Source organism: Schistocerca piceifrons, chromosome 6 (assembly GCF_021461385.2).
Source record: "Schistocerca piceifrons isolate TAMUIC-IGC-003096 chromosome 6, iqSchPice1.1, whole genome shotgun sequence".
Classification (NCBI taxonomy): domain Eukaryota; kingdom Metazoa; phylum Arthropoda; class Insecta; order Orthoptera; family Acrididae; genus Schistocerca; species Schistocerca piceifrons.
Window position 1 is genome coordinate 209,390,515 of NC_060143.1, and position 16,532 is coordinate 209,407,046.

At 44.4% G+C, this 16,532-nt stretch overlaps 1 protein-coding gene across 1 annotated transcript in view; it reads left to right on the top strand.

Moving 5' to 3' along the window:
• LOC124803240 (gamma-aminobutyric acid type B receptor subunit 2) overlaps nucleotides 1-16,532 on the top strand; it is a 431,083-nt gene that overhangs the window by 282,186 nt on the left and 132,365 nt on the right. Inside the window, exons 12-13 of the mRNA XM_047264421.1 lie at nucleotides 6,611-6,727; nucleotides 11,637-11,798. Coding sequence (XP_047120377.1) covers nucleotides 6,611-6,727; nucleotides 11,637-11,798 — 279 coding nt within the window. The remainder of the gene's footprint in view (nucleotides 1-6,610; nucleotides 6,728-11,636; nucleotides 11,799-16,532) is intronic.

The window sequence follows — 16,532 nt, forward strand, 5'->3', positions numbered from 1 at the left end:
ATTTGTCAGGAATAACACCGCTGTGACTCTCCAAAATACTTGAAGAAAGGGTCTTATCCCAAGGTCGCTGCCACACTAGCTGATGATGGTCATGTGGGGTAGAGCAGAACCGCGATTCAACGCTGGTTACAGAGTGAAGCCATTCATCAGCAGTCCATGCTATCTGGGCATGGTACCATTTCAAATACAGTCTTTCGTGTTGTGGTGTTAATGGTAGCTTACGCATGGGGCGGTGATTTTAAAGTCCAGCTGCAGTAACTCTCCAACCAATTGCTCGAGATGGCTCAGAATGTTGTAGGGAGTACCTTACTTGTTCTCGGAAGTGAGAGAAAGTTACAGAATTTTTGGTGCACAATATGGCAATCGTGCCTTATGGTGGTCAAACTTGGTAGACCAGAACCTTTACCACGAGTACGTCTCACGTCACATCATCAGGTACTGTCACAATCGAATGGCCCACAAAGTTTGGTGTTGCACGATTCGATCAGCCGGCTAAATGGAGACTCACAATCAGACTCATTTCAAACTAAGTATGGTACTGACAACGAAGTCTCAGATGAATACGCAGCACCTCCGTGTCCTTCACTATTCACGACCCTGGCGTACCCTACCAGGCCTAGAAACAATATCAATCATGATCAACACTTATGTTCTCTGCTGACATTTCTACATGTCACAAAGGATTGCAACTCTGTTTGTTTAGCCTCCTTCCGATGGTGCGCACGAGTGCGCGGATGTGTACTGAAATCCGACCACGTCTTGGATGCTTTACTGACTTTGTCAGGCTGTGTATTTGTACTTTCAACTAATTGCAAAAGCCAAGTATCCGTGCCATATCAAACTGAAACGACTAATCGTTGATTATACCTTACACACCTACATCATTGTGGAGATGTTGATTGCGCCGTTTCACACACGGCTCCAAATTGTCCCAGAGTAACATAAGATGGTTTAGTGAGTCAAATGAGGTTCGGTAAGGTTCCAGAGTGGTCGTCAAACCAGAGATAGACGCATGCAGCCCTGTGAGCACGGAGTTTGTCATCTTGGAAAATGGAAGCATTCACAACATGCAAATCATGATGAGAATCGTACAGACATGTCATCATTTGATCATCAGACAGATTCCCGTATGTGCTAGACAGTAACAAGCGTAATTGGCGTAGAGAAGGAACTGAAAGACTAGAAAGCAAATAAACCACCAGGTCCAGATGGAATCCCAGTTAGATTTTACAAAGAGTATTCTGTGGCATTGGCTCCTAACCGAGCTTGCATTTATCGTGAACCTCTCGCCCAGCACAAAGTCCCAAGCGACTGGAAAAAAGCGCATCCGAGTCCGTACATAAGAAGGGTAAAAGAACGCACCCGCAAAATTATAGACCAATATCGCTAACTTCTGTTTTCTGTAGAATCCTTGAACATATTATCAAAAAAGGTTCAAATGGCTCTAAGCACTATGGGACTTAACTGCTGTGGTCATCAGTCCCCTAGAACTTAGAACTACTTAAACCTAACTAACCTAAGGACATCACACACATCCATGCCCGAGGCAGGATTCGAACCTGCGACCGTAGCGGTCACGCGGCTCCAGACTGTAGCGCCTAGAACCGCACGGCCACTCCGGCCGGCGAACATATTCTCAGCTATAATATAATAAACTACCTTGAGACTGAGAAGCTTATGTCCACGAATCAGCATGGTTTTAGAAAGCATTGCTCATGCGAAAGCTTGCCCTTTTCTCACATAATATACTGAGAAAATTGGATGAGGGGCAACAGGCAAATTCCATATTTTTAGATTTCCAGAAAGAAGTTGACACGGTGCCCCATAACAGGCTGTTAACAAAGGTAGGAGCATATGGAATAAGTTCACAGATACGTGATTGTCTCGAAGACTTCTTAAATAATAGAAACCAGTACGCTGTCCTCGACGGCGAGTGTTCATCGGAGACAAGGGTATCGTCAGGAGTGCCCGTTGGAAGTGTAATAGGATGGCTATTGTTCTATATATACATAAATGATTTGGCGGACTGAGTGGGCAGCTATCTGTGGTTGTTTGCTGATGATACCGTGGTGTACGGTAAGGTTTCGTAGTTGCGTGACTGTAGGAAGACACAAGATGACTTATACAAAAAAAAGTGATAAATGGCAGCTAGCCGTAAATGTGGAAAAATGTGAGTTATTGCGGATGAGCAGGAACATCAAACTTCTAATGTTCAGATACAGTATTACTATTGTCCTGCTTGTCACGTCAAGCCGTTTAAATATCTGAGCCTGAAACTGAAAAGCGGTATGAGGTGGAACGAGCTTGTGACAGTCGTGGTATGGAAGGCGAATCGTCGACTTCGGTTTATTTTGAGAATTTTAGGAAAGAGCGGTTCACCTGTAAAGTAGACTGCAAATAGGACGCTGGTGCGATTTATTCTTGAGTACTTTTCGTGTGTTTGGGATCTGTACCAGGTCGTATTGAAGGAAGACATCGAAGCAATTCAGAGGTGGGCTACTAGATTTGTTACCGTTAGGTTCTAACAACACGCAAGTGCTGCGGAGATGCTACGGGAACTCAGATGAGAATTCCGGGAGGGAAGGCGACGTTCGAGAAACACTGTTGAGAGAATGTAGAGAACCGCCATATGAAGCTGAGTGCCAAACGATTCTACTGCCGCCAACATACATTGAGCGTAAGGACCACGAAGATAAGATACAAGAAATTAGGGTCGTACGGTGGCTTGTACTCACTCGTTATTTCCTCGCTCAGTTTGCAAGTGTAACATGAAAGGAAATGACGAACGCAACGTGTGATGGCTAGGGGTGTATCTATGTAGATGTAGCTGTAGAAGTAGAAAAAAGAGTAACAACTGGTCACTAAGGATGTCGAAATACATATTCTGGTTCGTGTTCGCGTGAATCTGAATGAGTGAACCCCACTCCTGCTATGTAAAACTAATGCAAACCATTACAGACTCACCTGCACCTGTACTACACTGTACGCACACAGCGAGTAAAACGCCTCATTGGATCGTCTGTGCACTGGACACCTCGCGTTATTTCAAAAGAGACAAAAACTCAATTAGTCGGATCACACTACATACCTCCAGTCAGATACTGAGAGGGCTTTGCATTCTTTGGTCAACTGAAGCCGTTCACGGTTATATTCCGCTGTAAGCAATTAGCTTCTGCAAGGTACCCGACTCTAAAACGTCATGGTACACAGTTTCCTTCGTAATGTTCGCTCTGAAACTGGTTGGGATGGATATGCGTTCGTTCACTGGCATCAGGCCTTTTTGTGGGATATTTTTACGATAAATGCTCTCACGCAGTGCTCCGCGGCTGTGACCACGGTTTCTTGTAGACATTCTGGGCAATGTGTGTCGATACACCAACAAATAGAGAAACTTCATTTACGATGTGGTCATGGGCACGTTCTTTTCGCTTAGCTCATTTCAGCCATTCCGTCACGACTCCCTTTCGACTGCACTGATTCGATGCAGCCGACTTGCACATGCACACGATTTCACTGGCATGACGTAGTTAGGCGATCGAGAGTCACGTGACTCCCTTAACATCAGTTCTGTACCACCTACAAAACTTAAAAACTAGCAGTGAGCTCTATTAAGGTGTTGACTTGTAACACGGTTGACCTCCTGTCGGTTATTTTATGAAAATGGTTTATCAATTTAACTCTGATACAGAGAAGTACATCGGTTTACACCAAGAGGAAGAGTCAGTTCAATATTCATTTGTGGAATTTAGACAGCCAACAACTCGCATCTGACGGTTAGCGGATATCTAAAAGGTGGCAGGACTTAATTTCGACATGGACGTCTTTCTTCCTTGAAGTCCAACTGCAGAATCTCGACCAGATAAAACCACCTATTCTGACCTACGATGTAGTTGTGGTTACGCTGCACTCCCATCTATCCTCCTTGCTCAACCATGGATGACTACAATAACACTATGAAATAGGTCAGTACACCATTACAGAAAAAGTAAAGTAATGTGGTAAAATCAACTATATTGTCGAGGCCCTTTGTCCTCCAGTGAAGTTGTTGTACTAAATTTACAACATTTAAGTGAAGTTGACAATAGCACTCATCAGAACCCAGAGAGTTTGCGAGACTGAAACTAGTTCTTATGGACAAAACAATTCCGCCACACCGAATCTAGTTACTTGCACATAACATTACCATCACTTTCTTGATCTGCAACGTGGGTCTTAGGCACGAGTAGCCAGGATAGTTCCGGAATATGCCGGTAATAACACAAGATTTATTCAGAACACCCCATTCTCGACCATATGGCCATCTTCAACATCCCACAGCAACTGATAATCACTCTCGTCCCAATTATCGACGGTTGGTCGAGTTATGGAGTATGATGCGCCATAAGCTTCGCTCACTTAAACTGTTTCCGGCTGAGTCTGCAGATTTTGTCACCAGCAAAAATTTCGTTTGAAGCAGCTGTTAAAAGCACTGCGTATGCGACTGTAAGTGTTGGTTGGACTGCCATCTGACATAGGGCCGAACTCAGTCATGCCCTGGTGCGTTCTCCTCAACATTAATGCTCTGCCGGTACTGTTTATAGCTTTTGAGTCAGCTGCGACGACAGGCAAGCCACGTAATCAATTATTTTTCTATCAAAATTATAGGGTCCTACATCGGTTCCTCCAGCGGACAATCTTTAGGGACACTCTGTGGAATCACTGTCGCCTCATTCTTGTAAAATACGTTTTTCGGGTGAACTTTTTTTTTCTTTTCTCCGTCGTCCCTTCCTTGTACCCATAAGATTTCACATACATTTGAACATTTTTTTACAACAATGATTAAAGTGTTACTCACACCACACGCGTTTCGCTGTGTTTCGAAGCAAACCAAAGACTGCGTTTTATTGGCAGGACACTTATAAAATGTAACAGACCTACTAAGGAGACTGCCTACACTACGCTTGTCTGTCCTCTTTTAGAATACAGCTGCGCGGTGTGGGATCCTTACCAGATAGAACTGACAGAGTACATCGAAAAAGTTCGAAGAAAGGCAGCACGTTTTGTATTATGGCGAAATATGGGAGAGAGTGTGACAGAAATGATACAGGATTTGGGCTGGAAATCATTGAAAGAAAGGCGTTTTTCGTTGCGACGGAATCTTCTCACGAAATTCCAATAACCAACTTTCTCCTCCGAATGCGAAAATATTTTGTTGACACCGACCTACATAGGGAGGAACGATCATCACGATAAAATAAGTGAAATCAGAGCTCGGACGGAAAGATATAGGTGTTCATTCTTTCCGCGCGCTATACGAGATTGGAATAATAGAGAACTGAAGGTGGTACGATGAACCCTGTGCCAGGCACTTAAAAGTTATTTGCAGAGTATCCATGTAGATGTAGATGTAGATCTTCCATAGTCACTCTACAAGTGTGGTTCTTTTTAGAAGTAGAGTTATTACTCATGATTTGGTACTCTTTTCCTAATGTTCTTCTACACACAGACGTTGGAGTTTTAGCACACAAAAATACACTGTATGTGTATAGGGCTTGTGTGACCCCACACACAAGTTTGGACACACGCACACACTGCATCTGCAGCAGCAACCTGTGCAGTAGTTGGCACCACAATGCACAACGAACTGTTACAGATCGGCTACTTCAAGGACAGCTGCGAGCCAAACGCCATTTAGCTTGCATTCCACTGACCGCAAACCACCGACATTTGTGACTTCATTGGCGTCGAGCGAGAGCTCATTGGTCGGCAGGGTCGAAGTCTGTTGTGTTTTCTGATGAAAGCTGCTTCTATCGTGGTGCCAGTGATGGCTGCGTGCTGTTCAGGCGGCCCTTGAAGGCTTGAAACCAACTCGTATGCGTGCTAGACACACACAGCCTACACCTGGAGTTACGGTCTTGGGTGATATTCAGTACGACAGCAGGAACACCCTCATCGTTATCTCGTGGGTTTTGCCTGCAAATTTGTACGACAATCTATTGCTTAATGAGCAGCATTCCAGGGGGTGTTTTCTAAAAGAATAACGCAGTGTCGACTTGTTGTTTGGCCTACTCAATCACCAGATCTGTCACGAATCGAGCACATATCGAACTTCATCGGAAGACAGCTCCAGCGTCATCCACAAACAGTATTAACCATCCTTGTATTGACCGACGAGGTGTAATAGCATGAAACTCCATCGTACGAACTGAGGTCCGGCACCTGTACAAAATGCATGCACGTTTGCATGCTTGAATTGAACAATCTGGCGTTACACCGATTATTACTGTATCAGTGTTTCACATTTGAAATGGTTTATCTCACTTTTGCATTAACCTGCTATCTTGTAGCGTTAATCAATTAAATTTCATTCCTCTACATTAATTATTTTTTGTTGTTGCAATTTTTGCCCTCAGTGTATTACTGAGGGAAAAGGTACGTAAAAGCAAAAAGACATCATGTGTTATTAAAGCAGTAAGAACATGCACAATGCAGAACAGGAGAAAGTGTATTTCTACATTCTTTTTGAAGCAACTTGTAACCGGGAATTTACATGTGGAGTAACTTTAGTATAGTAATCTAATGTACATGGTGTGATTTGAGTATTCACAGTTCCGCGCTCTTCACGTTACAGGCACGGGTTTACCTGCTGTCAGCTGGATTCTCCTTGGCTTTCGGCTCCATGTTCACGAAGACGTATCGCGTGCACAGGATTTTCACCAGAAGTCGCAGCGGAGTCGTAAAGAATAAGGTAACTTTGTTTTCTTACTTATTATGCGTGTAGTGGTCTCCTGATGGACAGCAGTAGTTAATAGCTATGATAAGAGAACTATACTTCCATTTAGTACTGTATAAAACGCAGGAAGTCAAAAAGCTTAATCGACAGATCTCATTGAGCATTAAGGCTTCTTACTGCGGACATACCGGGTGATCAAAAAGTCAGTATAAATTTGAAAACTGAATAAATCACGAAATAATGTAGATAGAGAGGTACAAATTGACACACATGCTTGGAATGACATGGGGTTTTATTAGAACCAAAAAAATACAAACTTTCAAAAAATGTCTCACAGATGGCGCTTCATCAGATCAGAATAGCAATAATTAGCATCACAAAGTAAGACAAAGCAAAGATGAGGTTCTTTACAGGAAATGCTCAATATGTCCAGCATCATTTTCAACAATAGCTGTAGTCGAGGAATAATGTTGTGAACAGCACTGTAAAGCATGTCCGGAGTTGTGGTGAGGCATTGGCGTCGGATGTTGTCTTTCAGCAACCCTAGAGATGTCGGTCGATCACGATACACTTGCGACTTCAGGTAACCCCAAAGCCAATAATCGCGCGGACTGAGGTCTGGGGACCTGGGAGGCCAAGCATAACGAAAGTGGCGGCTGAGCACACGATCATCACCAAACGACGCGCGCAAGAGATCTTTCACGCGTCTAGCAATATTTTTTTGGTTCTAATAAAACCCCACGTCATTCCAAGCACGTGTGTCAATTTTTACCTCCCTATCTACATTATTCCGTGGCTTATTAAGTTTTCAAATTTATACTGACTTTTTGATCACCCTGTATATCAATACGGTGGAACTGCGGCATGTGACGAAAGAAATTACTTTGGATTTACAGCTGTTCTAAGTCTCCTCATTTCTTCCGATATCCTAATTTTTCGCTGGCATTAACAGAACAGTTAATGTTTTCTCATTACTTTTTAAACGTTATTCATTGCTATATGACCATGTAAGTCGTTAACCATGAGTAATGACTCTATATTTCTAAAAATTATTGTAATCGTGATTTCATTGTCGTAGTTTGTGGAATTGCAAGGGTCTGATGAAATTTCCTACGCCTGCACGGGTGTATTTAGCTCTAAATTAATTTATTTTTAGATGTAGTCCCCTTTTATGCGAGTACATGTTGTCCAACATTTTTACAGTGAATAGACAAGAATATATACAACTGACTACATAACATTTTGGCTACTGCTACTCTGTTAGTCTCACACGGTTACAATCTCAGTGCAAGTAAGGTCACGCTCTGTCAGAGGGTGCACGATAATTCGACGCACACAGTTGTCACAGCGCAAAGAGCAACATCTGTTTGAGATATAACACTTCAGTCTTATCGTTACCACATTACATAGCTTTCAGCAACGTAGTTACGAGTATTAGGCCAATCATTACTGCCTGAGAATGTTGTACATATACTTCTCTCTCCTACGGCACATAGCTCAACATCCAGTTTATAGAGGGGGTCCTCTATCTTAAAAATCAGCGTTTGCACACCACTCGTCCTCTGTCAACCGAATAGCTGCTCCCTGTAGTACACAGCTTTTCCTGTGTGTAGGAGCACTACAAATGTTTGGTATATAATAGAATTTATAGCGTCCAAGATTCTCACAGAATCGTCTGAGCTCCTGTGTTACTGCTGTGTGCAGCTGATTCTAGGATCGGTGTTGCAAGTACACAATTTCAAGTGAGGGTTTCAATAGTACAATGTGATCTAATTGAAGGCTTTCCAAGGATGAAACACATATGATAATGTTAAAGGTCTGGAGTAGGTGATTCACTAACTGATAGTAGTGGAGGTGGTGGTGACCCGCTCTATAGTAATGCGGAAGCTCCTTCTCATACATTACGCTGTTGAGGAAAGTGTTGCACCATGAATATTGTAATTGAACGTTATCAAACTCATCCTTTAGAGGCATGTTGATCAAAATTTCTTCTTTACGGGAGATTATGTTCATTATTCCTACTGCAAAAAAAGTCAGTTGGCACGGGTGAGAAAGGTAAGAGTACACAATGTCTACTTAGTGTGTATAGCGCTACTGGAACTTTTCATCCACTTCGCATCGCTTCATGCCTAGAGGACGTATTCGTGCAGTTTATGGCGATGTTCCGCAGTTTGAGATAGCTCGAATCATTGACATGAGGGGCGTCGGAACACTGACCTTTCGATTATGTATCATAAATGTTCTACTGAATTCATGTCGGGTGGCAAAATTATTCGATCGAATTGTCCCGAATCTTCTTCAAACCGACCACGAACAGTTGTGGCCCGGTGACAGGGCGCATTGTCATCCATAAAGCATGATTTCGATGACTGGCTGAAAATGGTCTCCATGTAGCCAAACATGACTGAAAATGCCAATGATAGATTCAATTCAACCAGAGGACCCAGCTATTTCATGTAAACACAGCCCACACCATTACGGAGCCACCACCAGCTTGCACAGTGTCCTGTTGGCAACCTGGGTCCTAGGCTTCGCGGGACCTGCGCCACACTCAAACGCTACCACAGCTCTTACGAACTGAAATCAGGACTCATGTGCCCAGATCACTATTTTTCAGTCGTCTAGAGTTCAACAGATGTGCTCACGATCCCAGGAGAGGCGCTGCAGGCGATGTCGTGCTGTTAGCAAAGGCACTGGCGTCGGTCGTCTGCTGCCATGACCCACTAACGGGAAATTTCGCCGCACTGCTCTAACGGATACGTTCGTTCCACGTTGATTTCAGCGATTATTTCACGCAGTGCTGCTTGTCTATTACCACTGACAACTCTACGCAAAGGTCGCTGCTCTCGGACATTAAGTGAGGGCCGTCGGCACTGAGTTGCCGTCTCACCAATACCTGAAATTTGGCAGTCTCGATGCACTCTTGACACAATGAATCTCGGGATATTGAAATTCCTAAAAATTTTCGAAATAGAATGTCCCTTGCGTCTAGCTCCAACTACCGTTCCGTGTTCAAAGTCCGTTAATTTCCGTCGCGTGGCCATAATCACACCTGAAATCTTTTCACATGAATCACTTGAGTACAAATGACAGCTCCGGCAATGCACTGCTCTTTTATACCTTGTGTACACAATGCTACTACCGAGTGTATATGTGCATATCGCTATCCCATGACCCATCACTTCAGTGTAGTGTTGATAACGGACTATATTTACAAAAGGCCATTAAAATTTCTACACCACGAAGAAGTGCAGATGATAAACGGGTATTCAATGGTCTAATATATTATACTAGAAATGACATGTGATTACATTTTCACGCAATTTGGGTCCATAGATACTGAGAAACCAGCACCCATAACAACGACCTCTGGCCGTAATAACGGCCTTGATACGCCTGGGCATTGAGTCAAACAGAGCTTGGATGGCGTGTACAGGTACAACTGCCCATGCAGTTTCAACACGATACCACAGTTAATCAAGAGTAGTAACTGGCGTATTGTGACGAGCCAGTTGCTCGGCCAGCATTGACAAGACGTTTCCAATAGGTGAGAGATCTGGAGAATGTGCTGGTCAGGGCAGGAGTCGAACATTTTCTGTATCCAGAAAGGCCCGTACAGGACCTGCAACATGCAGTCGTGCATTATCCTGCTGAAATGTAGGGTTTCGGAGGGATCGAATGAATGGTAGAGCCACGGGTCGTAACACGTCTGAAATGTAACATCCACTGTGCAAAGTGCCGTCAATGCGAAGAGCCACGGGCCGTAACACATCTGAAATGTAACGTCCACTGTTCAAAGTGCTGTCAATGTGAACAAGAGGTGACCGAGACGTGTAACCAATGGCACCCCATACCATCACGCCGGGTGATACGCCAGTATGGTGATGACGAATACACGCTTCCAATGTGCGTTCACCGCGATGTCTCCAAAGACGGATGCGACCGTCATGACGCTGTAAACAGAACCTGGATTCATCCGAAAAAATGACGTTTTGCCATTCGTGCACCCAGGTTCGTCGTCGAGTTCAACATCGCAGGCGCTGCTGTCTGTGATGCAGCGTCAAGGGTAACCGCAGCCACGGTCTCCGAGGTGATAGTGCATGCTGCTGCAATCGCTGTCGAACTGTTCGTTCAGATGGTTGTTGTCTTGCAAACGTCCCCATCTCATGACTCAGGGATCGAGACGTGGCTGCACGATCCGTTACAGCCACTCGACTGCTAGTGATACGAGGCCGTTGGGATCCAGCACGGCGTTCCGTATTACCCTCCTGAACCCACCGATTCCACATTCTGCTAACAGTCATTGGATCTCGACCAACGCGAGCAGCAATGTCGTGATACGAAAAACCGCAATCGCGATAGGCTACAAACCGTCCTTTATCAGTGTCGGAAACGTGATGGTACTCATTTCTCCTCTTTACACGAGGCATCACAACAACGTTCCACGAGGCAACGCCGGTCAACTACTGTTTGTGTATGAGAAATCGGTTGGAAACTTTACTCATGTCAGCACGTTGTACGTGTCGCCACCGGCGCCAACCTTGTGTGAATGCTCTGAAAAGCTAATCATTTGTATATCACAGCATCTTCTTCCTGTCGGTTAAATTTCGCGTCTGTAGCACTTCATCTTCGTAGTGTAGCAATTTTAATGGCCAGTAGTGTAGAATATCGTTACGTGATAAACATTTCAACGAGATAGACAAATATCTGACTCGTCTCCGTTTCCATTAGTCCCTTTTAGGAAGCATAATCCAACGAAATTAAGCTGACAAATTTTTTTTGCATATTTTTCCTCGTTATCTGTTAAGTTCCATATCCAATGCACACTTGTAGCTGCTGTGCGTCATTCAGAGGCAGAGCTCCGCTCTGTATGTACCTCTCTGATGGTGTCAGCACAGTAAGCGTACTGTGTGTGTTTTGGCAGCTGCTGCAGGACACGCAGCTAATATCGTTGATCTGTGTGCTGCTGCTGATCGACGGTCTGATCGTGACGCTGTGGGTGATCGTGGACCCCATCCAGCGCCACCTGCGCAACCTCACGCTCGAGATCAGCGCGTCCGACCGCAGCGTCGTGTACCAGCCACAGGTGAGTCTCCCGCTTCCCCCACTCCCGCACGGCACGCACAGTGATCTGGTCGTGGTCTCCCCACCCTCATTAGCTGGCGCTGTAGAATTATTGGAGGGATGTCTCAGGGTTAATCTTCTTTCTACTACAGCTGACTTTGATTGTAAGAGTCTTTCTTTCTCGGAGACTTAGGACTGAAGTTTCGAAGCGATTATTGACACTGCGGGAGAAAGACCTGACATCCTGTGAGGGACGGGAAAAACCCACCATGGTTCAACAACAAAGTTGGGCTGGTTCAAATGGCTCTGAGCATTATGCGACTTAACTTCTGAGGTCATCAGTCGCCTAGAACTTAGATCTAATTAAACCTAACCAACCTAAGGACATCACGCACATCCATGCCCGAAGCAGGATTCGAACCTGCGACCGTAGCGGTCACTCAGTTCCAGACTGTAGCGCCTAGAACCGCACGGCCACTCCGGCCGGCTCAACAAAGTGAGGAAACTACTGCGAAAGCAAAGAGAGCTTCACTGCAAATTTAAACGCAGCCAAAACCTCCTAGACAAACAGAAGCTAAACGATATCAAACTTAGCGTAAGGAGGGCTATGCGTGAAGCGTTCAGTGAATTCGAAAGTAAACTTCTATGTACCGACTTGACAGAAAATCCTAGGAAGTTCTGGATTTACGTTAAAGCAGTTAGTGGATCGAAAAAGCATGTCCAGACACTCTGGGATGATAATGGCATTGAAACATCGGATGACACGCGTAAAGCTGAAATACTAAACACCTTTTTCCAAAGCTGTTTCACAGAGGAAGACCGCACTGCAGTTCCTTCTTTAAATCCTCGGACGAACGAAAAAATGGCTGACATCGAAATAAGTGTTCAAGGAATAGAAAAGCAACTGAAACCACTCGACAGAGGAAAGTCCACTGAACCTGACGGGATACCAATTAAATTCTACACAGAGTACGCGAAAGAACTTGCCCCCCCCCCCCCCCCCCCCCCCTTCTAACAGCCGTGAACCGTAAGTCTCTAGAGGAACGGAAGGTTCCAAATGATCGGAAAACAACACAGGTAGTTCCATTTCTTAAGAAGGGTGGTCGAGCAGATGCGCAAAACTATAGGCCTGACATCGATCTGTTGTAGAATTTGAGAACATGTTTTTTGCTCGCGTATCATGTCATTTCTGGAAACCCAAAATCTACTCTGTAGGAATCAACATGGATTCCGGAAACAGCGATCGTGTGAGACCCAACTCGCTTCATTTGTTCATGAGACCGAGAAAATTTTAGATACAGGCTCCCAGGTAGCTGCCAATTCCTTGACTTCCGGAAGGCGTTCGATACAGTTCCACACTGTCGCCTGATAAACAAAGTAAGAGCCTACGGAATAACCGACCAGCTGTATGGCTGGATTGAAGAGTTATTAGCAAACAGATCACAGCATATTGTTCTCAATGGAGAGACGTCTACAGACGTTAAAGTAACCTCTGGCGTGCCACGGGGGACTGTTATGGGACCATTGCTTTTCACAATATATATAAATGCCCTTGTAGATAGTGTCGGAAGTTCCATGTGGCTTTTCGCGGATGATGCTGTAGTATACAGAGAAGCTGCAGCATTAGAAAATTGCAGCGAAATGCAGGAAGATCTGCAGCGGATAGGCACTTGTTGCAGGGAGTGGCAACTGACCCTTAACATAGACAAATGTAATGTATTGCGAATACATAGAAAGAAGGATCCTTTATTGTATGATTACTGTTAACGGAATAAACACTGGTAGCAGTTACTTCTGTAAAATATCTGGGAGTATGCGTACGGAATGATTTGAAGTGGAATGATCATATAAAATTAATTGTTGGTAAGTCGGGTGCCGGGTTGAGGTTCATTGGGAGAGTCCTTAGAAAATGTAATCCATCAACAAAGGAGGTGGCTTACAAAACACTCGTTCGACCTATAATTGAGTATTGCTCATCAGTGTGGGTTCCGCACCAGGTCGGGTTGACAGAGGAGATAGAGAAGATCCAAAGAAGAGCGGCGCGTTATTTGGTAAGCGTGATAGCGTTACGGAGATGTTTAGCAAACTCAAGTGGCAGGCTCTGCAAGAGAGGCGCTCTGCATCGCGATGTAGCTTGCTGTCCAGGTTTCTAGAGGGTGCGTTTCTGGATGAGGTATCGAATATATTGCTTCCCCCTACTTATACCTCCCGAGGAGATCACGAATGTAAAATTAGAGAGATTCGAGCGCGCACGGAGGCTTTCCGGCAGTCGTTCTACATCTACATCTACATCTATACTCCGCGAGCCACCTTACGGTGTGTGGCGGAGGGTACTTATTGTACCACTATCTGATCCCCCCTTCCCTGTTCCATTCACGAATTGTGCGTGGGAAGAACGACTGCTTGTAAGTCTCCGTATTTGCTCTAATTTCTCGGATCTTTTCGTTGTGATCATTACGCGAGATATATGTGGGCGGTAGTAATATGTTGCCCATCTCTTCCCGGAATGTGCTCTCTCGTAATTTCGATAATAAACCTCTCCGTATTGCGTAACGCCTTTCTTGAAGTGTCCGCCACTGGAGCTTGTTCAGCATCTCCGTAACGCTCTCGCGCTGACTAAATGTCCCCATGACGAATCGCGCTGCCCTTCGCTGGATCATGTCTATCTCTTCTATTAATCCAACCTGGTAAGGGTCCCATACTGATGAGCAATACTCAAGAATCGGACGAACAAGCGTTTTGTAAGCTACTTCTTTCGTCGATGAGTCACATTTTCTTAGAATTCTTCCTATGAATCTCAACCTGGCGCCTGCTTTTCCCACTATTTGTTTTATCTGATCATTCCACTTCAGATCGCTCCGGATAGTAACTCCTAAGTATTTTACGGTCGTTACCGCTTCCAATGATTTACCACCTATGGCATAATCGTACTGGAATGGATTTCTGCCCCTATGTATGCGCATTATATTACATTTATCTACGTTTAGGGAAAGCTGCCAGCTGTCGCACCATGCATTAATCCTCTGCAGGTCCTCCTGGAGTACGTACGAGTCTTCTGATGTTGCTACTTTCTTGTAGACAACCGTGTCATCTGCAAATAGCCTCACGGAGCTACCGATGTTGTCAACTAAGTCATTTATGTATATTGTAAACAATAAAGGTCCTATCACGCTTCCCTGCGGTACTCCCGAAATTACCTCTACATCTGCAGATTTTGAACCGTTAAGAATGACATGTTGTGTTCTTTCTTCTAGGAAATCCTGAATCCAATCACAAACCTGGTCCGATATTCCGTAAGCTCGTATTTTTTTCACTAAACGTAAGTGCGGAACCGTATCAAATGCCTTCCTGAAGTCCAGGAATACGGCATCAATCTGCTCGCCAGTGTCTACGGCACTGTGAATTTCTTGGGCAAATAGGGCGAGCTGAGTTTCACATGATCTCTGTTTGCGGAATCCATGTTGGTTATGATGAAGGAGATTTGTATTATCTAAGAACGTCATAATACGAGAACACAAAACATGTTCCATTATTCTACAACAGATTGACGTAAGCGAAATAGGCCTATAATTATTCGCATCTGATTTATGACCCTTCTTGAAAATGGGAACGACCTGCGCTTTCTTCCAGTCGCTAGGTACTTTACGTTCTTCCAGCGATCTACGATAAATTGCTGATAGAAAGGGGGCAAGTTCTTTAGCATAATCACTGTAGAATCTAAGGGTATCTCGTCTGGTCCGGATGCTTTTGCGCTACTAAGTGATAGCAGTTGTTTTTCAATTCCGATATCGTTTATTTCAATATTTTCCATTTTGGCGTCCGTGCGACGGCTGAAGTCAGGGACCGTGTTACGATTTTCCGCAGTGAAACAGTTTCGGAACACTGAATTCAGTATTTCTGCCTTTCTTCGGTCGTCCTCTGTTTCGGTGCCATCGTGGTCAACGAGTGACTGAATAGGGGATTTAGATCCGCTTACCGATTTTACATATGACCAAAACTTTTTAGGGTTCTTGTTTAGATTGTTTGCCAATGTTTTATGTTCGAATTCGTTGAATGCTTCTCTCATTGCTCTCTTTACGCTCTTTTTCGCTTCGTTCAGCTTTTCCTTATCAGCTATGATTCGACTACTCTTAAACCTATGATGAAGCTTTCTTTGTTTCCGTAGTACCTTTCGTACATGATTGTTATACCACGGTGGATCTTTCCCCTCGCTTTGGACCTTAGTCGGTACGAACTTATCTAAGGCGTACTGGACGATGTTTCTGAATTTTTTCCATTTTTGTTCCACATCCTCTTCCTCAGAAATGAACGTTTGATGGTGGTCACTCAGATATTCTGCGATTTGTGCCCTATCACTCTTGTTAAGCAAATATATTTTCCTTCCTTTCTTGGCATTTCTTATTACACTTGTAGTCATTGATGCAACCACTGACTTATGATCACTGATACCCTCTTCTACATTCACGGAGTCGAAAAGTTCCGGTCTATTTGTTGCTATGAGGTCTAAAACGTTAGCTTCACGAGTTGGTTCTCTAACTATCTGCTCGAAGTAATTCTCGGACAAGGCAGTCAGGATAATGTCACAAGAGTCTCTGTCCCTGGCTCCAGTTCTGATTTTGTGACTATCCCATTCTATACCTGGTAGATTGAAGTCTCCCCCTATTACAATAGCATGATCACGAAACTTCTTCACGACGTTCTGCAGGTTCTCTCTGAGGCGCTCAACTACTACGGTTGCTGATGCAGGTGGTCTATA